This window comes from Pinus tabuliformis, chromosome 5_2 (genome assembly GCF_031772625.1).
Source record: "Pinus tabuliformis cultivar Carrire ecotype Pingquan chromosome 5_2, CPIR1, whole genome shotgun sequence".
NCBI lineage: Eukaryota > Viridiplantae > Streptophyta > Pinopsida > Pinales > Pinaceae > Pinus > Pinus tabuliformis.
In genome coordinates this window covers 959,890,235-959,896,171 of record NC_142306.1, presented here as the reverse complement: position 1 = coordinate 959,896,171, position 5,937 = coordinate 959,890,235, and the positions used below count along the sequence as shown (strand labels likewise).

At 38.6% G+C, this 5,937-nt stretch overlaps 1 protein-coding gene across 1 annotated transcript; it reads right to left on the bottom strand.

The window, feature by feature from the left end:
• Positions 1–1,632: 1,632 nt before the first annotated feature.
• Positions 1,633–4,312, bottom strand: LOC149162476 (pectinesterase-like). The gene is made up of 2 exons (XM_089435708.1): positions 3,037–4,312; positions 1,633–2,937 (listed from the first exon to the last, which is right to left on the bottom strand). Exons 1-2 carry the CDS (start codon positions 4,004–4,006, stop codon positions 2,222–2,224), a joined length of 1,686 nt encoding a protein of 561 aa, XP_089291834.1. The 5' UTR covers positions 4,007–4,312; the 3' UTR covers positions 1,633–2,221.
• Between the last annotated feature and the right edge of the window lie 1,625 nt (positions 4,313–5,937).

The window sequence follows — 5,937 nt, the reverse complement described above, 5'->3', positions numbered from 1 at the left end:
ATTTTTTTGTCTTTGTTTATATATATATATATACATTATATCCATATCTTTAAATATATATTTATACGAGAATAGACTCATTTTTATGTAAGTTTTTTCCAATTCAAGATGATTTTTAATGTTTTTTTAAATTTATTTTTTTTCCCTTTACTTTTATAAACTTATATGCATTTTTTCCTAATCATTTTGCTTTATTTAGTTGTTGGGATGAGTACCCAAAACGTTAGATAGAATCCTGGTACCACTCACACGCAGTAACAACCGGACGCAGTAACAACCTCCGGAAATAGCAGTACTAAAATTATGGTTGTTGTAATGTGGAAAAAAACAATATTTTAGATATTAAAAAACCATAGCACAAAATGATGTTAAATCAATGGTATTCATCTCTCAATCTCGAACTTGATTTTAGCTTTGCTATACTTCGTGATTTTGCTTTTCAGTTGGAAAAGGCCGGGATGACTTTTAGAATTGGGAAGATGGGAAGCTCTATGCCACGTTGTGGCTGTGCAGGATTATAAATTCAGGAGAGCCAACATAGGCTTGAGGAGTCGGGGATTTCCGCCACGCTAGGCAAACCATAGGGATAGCTGGGTGACCAAAAAAACCAAAGGTTGTGGAAGGTAGAACACACGATGACAAAATGGTGAAAGAGGTTGGCTGATTGATAAAGGTTGCAATGAGGGAGACCGGAACTGTTCAATCCCAACAAAAAGCAAAAAAATAACCCAAAACACCAACAAAGAAAATCAAACGAAGTCATGAAAGACATTGCTAAGATTATTAAGTAAAAAATGATACCTGCTGATCACAGACAAAAATAATCCCACTTGGGATAATCATATCAAAGGCAAGGAAGATAAATGTAAAAGTGGAAGGAAGCGATAACAGATTCAATATAAATGGGACAGATGGCATACTAATAATATGATAAGAAATAAATTCGAATCAGTAGCAACATAACAAGGGAGAAACCCAATAAAAAATGTGGCAAGCACTTGACAGTGCATTCCATCCATATTCATAATCATAATCATGGATGACATGCACTGCACCGCCCTTGAGACCATCACTTTTCTCACACCACTGTCTTTGACTCCATGGTCATTAGAATCCGATGAGAAAACACAAACCATGACCCATCCATATGTATCAATATGTACTTGTAATTGTGGCCAAGGCTGGTGCTATCCTGGGAATACAGGGTAGTTGGAAATACAGGATGGTAGATTGCGCTAATTGAAATTTAATAAAAAGACAGACAAAGTGATTGGCTCTGGTTATTGTCATAGAGCATTCATCTCTAACTATAATTACAGAATAATTGTGGCTAAGGCTGGTGCTATCCTGGGAATACAGGATGGCAGATTGCGCTAATTGAAATTTAATAAAAAGACAGACACAAAGTGATTGTCTCTGGTTATTGTCATAGAGCATTCATCTCTAACTATAATTACAGAACAGAACAGTCATCTCTAGCCATAGCCAAACAGTGAAAGAGTATAAGATTTTGACATTCAATACATCCATTGGGAAAACCTATGTCGATGAAAATTTAATTTTAGTGATAATGAAGCGTTATCGTGAAAAAAAAAAACTTTAACAGCATTGAGTAACAGCAAAAGAGATATGAACCCAATTGGGTAAATAACACGGAAAGCTGGGGTAAGCCTAACAGCAACCTTGCAGCCCACGTGCAGGTAGAGGAGCATTCTGCTGTCTTTGTAACCACATTCCTTTCATTTTCCTTCATTCTTATTAGGAATTCGACTGATCCAATTTTGTTGTAAACAGAGGTTTTTACTTGGACATGGAAAATATGAAAGCTGGCTTAAGCCTAACAGCAACCTTGTAGCCCAAGTGCGGGTAGAGAAGCATTCTGCTGTCTTTGTAATCACATTCCTTTCATTTTCCTTCATTCTGATTAGGAATTCGACTGATCCAATTTTGTTGTAAACAGCGGTTTTTACTTGGACATGGAAAATATGAATATGCAAGATAAAGTGAATGCAGTTACAAAGCTCTATCACAGAAAGAACATCAGGCAGATGATATAAATCTATTCAGTAGTTGGGTTTATGTATTATAGAGAGAGCGCGCTGGCCTGACCTGAACACAGCCTAATATGGAAGAAAAAACCAAAAAAGCATTATACTCTTGCTCAGAAGTGGTAATATGAAGGCCCGGTGTTTATTTACAGGGTAGGAAAACCATAAATCGATTAAAAATGGCCTTGTTTAGCTAATTTGCTGTCGCTCGACCGTAACCACTCATTACCCTGTATGAAACTTTGAACAGAATACAGTCCTACATTGAGCTTGGAAATCTGATTAGACCATGGTACTCTTCCCGGGACCTTCGCCCCAGGTCCATAATTCTGATATTCGCCATAGAAAAGCGTATCGAGAGCGAAGGATCCGTTCCAGGGCATCCACCCGTCGGGCCTGATGAGTTTTCCCAAGTAACTATTCAAGAAAACCGTTCTTGAATACATTTTCCACGGCCTGCCCAGATACGCTTTGTGAACGCTTGGATTGGAACTGAAATCCTTCATGTATTCTTTGGTCCCATCCACGGTGCAGTGCTGGAAGACCAAACCTGTTGACTGAGCAGGGTCCGTCCGGCCCTGCGCTGTTATCGGATCGTTCTCGCCGGACTTTGAGTAGAGCTGACGGGGGCGCACAAGAATGGAACAGTTGTGGAATAGGGCCGCCGCGTTTCCGAAGATGAAGTCGGCAGTGCCCTCTATTCTGCAATTTCTGTAAAATTGGCGGAGCGTGTGTGTGTAGAGCGTGTCCTGGTGGCTCTCGAAGGCACAGCTATAGAAGGCAGAAAAATCGCTGTCTACTCTAAGGGCTACGGCTTGATGAGTCTGGGGCCCCGGGAATGCGTTTCGGAATGTTATGTCACGGGCTATGAAGCCGTCCCCATTCACTCCTGCACAAAAAAGCCATAAACCCCTCTTTAGTCCTGCAACGTTCCAAGAAGCATAGCAAATGTGTTAAGAAGGCGGGAGAAATAAAATATGGGACTTACCAACAGTGGCAGCGTCATAAATTGTGACCGGGCCGGGCAGAGACGGCACATATGCAGAACCTGTGATCACCGTCTTATCCATACCGGCGCCCACAAACATGAGATTAGTTTTACTGCGAGGGATTCGAACAGTTTCCTCGTAAACCCCGGCCTGTATCTTGATCACAAATCTCTTTTCCGAGTAGTCCGGCGCACTGTTCACAGCTTGCTGAATGCTTGATATAGAGGATTTATCATCCAGCTTTGACACATTAACATCAGGAACCAGTTCATCTACCTCTAATGCATCCCAATCCCAAATTTCATTAGGAACGCGGTAATAATGTGCAGTACTAGAGGATTTGGATGATCTCTCTGTTCTGGGAGGCCTCCATAGGACCATATCCTTCCCGTAAGTATCCAGGGCATCGACCATGCTTAGAGCATTGCTGGTTAAGTTTGTAACCCTATCCACCTGTTGGATGACAGTGCTTATCTTTTGTGTAGTATTGACATACCTGAGATCGGAGCTACAGTCGTAAACATAAGCCAGTGCTGCGCTAAGCCATGCTTTCGCATCTTTTATTCTTTGCTCTACTCCTATAGCTGCACTGCTTTTGGCAATCAGAGCGATGGAATAATCCGCGAATTCCACGCAGTTTTTAGCAGCTGCTGAGACATTGGCATTATCGGTAGAAGTGGCAAGCAGATTCTGGGAGAGAAGATGTGTCTGTTTAGCTCCATCTGTTGCCAAACCCATCGCTGCTCTAATGATCTCTTCAGCTCCGGCATTTGCAGCTACTTTGGTAGACAAAGATGACTTGCAGCGGTCTGGCAATTGAGTTGCACGGCAGGCGAGATTTATCGGCACTCCAGGACTATGCAGGGTGGGTTGGGGACCCTCATTGGTATTTGAATTCGCTGAGGCATCAGCGAAAGAAATAAAGAGAAGTGCCAGTGTCAGTATGATGATCGGAGTCGAAGCCATCATTTCAGCAATTCTGGCTGCCTCTGAGAAACCCTTTGAACCCTTAAAAGTAGAACAATAAATGAGATGGTTCAGGCAGAGAGGGGTCTAATCAGTCGATTATGTTTTCCAACCCTTTGAAGTGCTAGTGTCAGTATGATGATGGAGTGGAAGCCATGATTTCAACAATTCTGGGATTCTTTGAAGAACCCTTTGAACCCTTCAAAAACTAGAACAAAAGAACATTGATAAGGTTCGGGCAGAGAGGGGAGAAGGATTGTGTTAGCGTAGTCTAACAGGGCACTGCTGTGAAGTATGAAAGAATGAAAATGACAGGAAACCGCGTTTAACGGTACTAACTACATGGCTCTGTGTGCAAAAGGCTGAAAAAGTATTTACTCAGCTTTGTGGAAGGAATTTGTTTGGTTAAACAAATTTTTTTTTAAGTGTATGGCGAATGGCGATCTGGCATGTGGCTTCGCTTCTTTGTATCTATTTCTTAACAATGATGAATATCTTTCACTGTTTGGTTCTCCGGCTTTGTATATATATTATTGTACTCAACAGTCCCTTTGACCTATTTTGTAGTCATTAGTTGGACATAAATATAACTAGCCATTGTCCCAAAAGGTACAAAGATAGGCCGATAGGATTATTAAATTAGAATTGTTGAATTTATCTAGAAGAGATGTTGGTTCAAGCCTAACGGATGAGCAATTTGCGCTGGCTAAACGCCTTCTAATTGTTTTTTTATTATGGTAAAATTATATTGATAATTCATTGGTTTTGCTTTCAAAAGCTTGAAGGAATTTGAAGAGCAGGTATAGGATTGCTTTGTGGGATTTGATCCCAAAATCACTGATTTGTAGATATATACTCAATGAAATGTTAATTGGTTGAAACCTTGCACAAATGTTTGATATAAGCAAATAAGCCAAAAAGGTTGAAAGGCTTAATTGGTTTCTGGAAAACCTCGTTTTCTTGGACTAGATTATTGTGCAATTACTTTTCTTTAGATGTTTTGTTTATATCTATATTACACTGAACACATTGAATGTCTTATTTAATTTTAGAGTAAGTTAATACCCAAAATTAAAAAACCTCTATAGATGGTCAAGCATCTACGAAGCTTTCTAGTGACCAAGGCAATAACCACCATGACTATCCCCTACCATTTGACAATGTTTCTCTACCCAACCAGATTGAATACTTAGGGAGGGAGAAGCAAGCCAATTACACAAATAAATTGCCTTTGGAAAGAATTATGCACATACATAGAGCACAATCCAAATACTCTACCAAGAAGAAAGAAAGTTGTCCACACAAATTTGTTAAATGGATCCACTTTGTATGCTCGTTCAAAGTGAAAATAATGAAGAATGGTTTATATGTAAAGACAAAGAAATTGAAATGTATTTCAATAATGAAGAAATAAATCTCACGTTTCTTGTCTCATGTAATGAAAAATGGCTTTATGTAAAGAAATAAACATTAAAAATTAAGAAATCTTGATGAAAAATTAATAAAAATATAAATACTCATTTGTTTAAGTGGAATGCATTTGTAGACATGATTTGTATTGTTAAGACACTCCTAAGTGTTAAGTTGTTGGTTTAATTTTCCGCCTTACCATGGGAAATTGAATATTAACACAGTTGAAGAATTGTTACGGATAATTTTTTTTACAGTGTACATATTATTCAAAAAAAAAATATGTGTATAGCTTTTCAAATTTTGATTGTTTTTTGAGATTTATGGGCCTTAATTAATCTTTCAATTTTTTACAATGTACATATTATTCAAAATAAATGTGTGTATAAATTTTCAAATTTTGGTTGTTTTTGAGATTTACAAACTTGAATTGATCTTTCATTTTTTTTTACAGTGTACAGAGTATTCGAAAGAAATATGTGAAGCTCAGGGAAATAGAACACTAAGAGGCCTTAGATACAAAT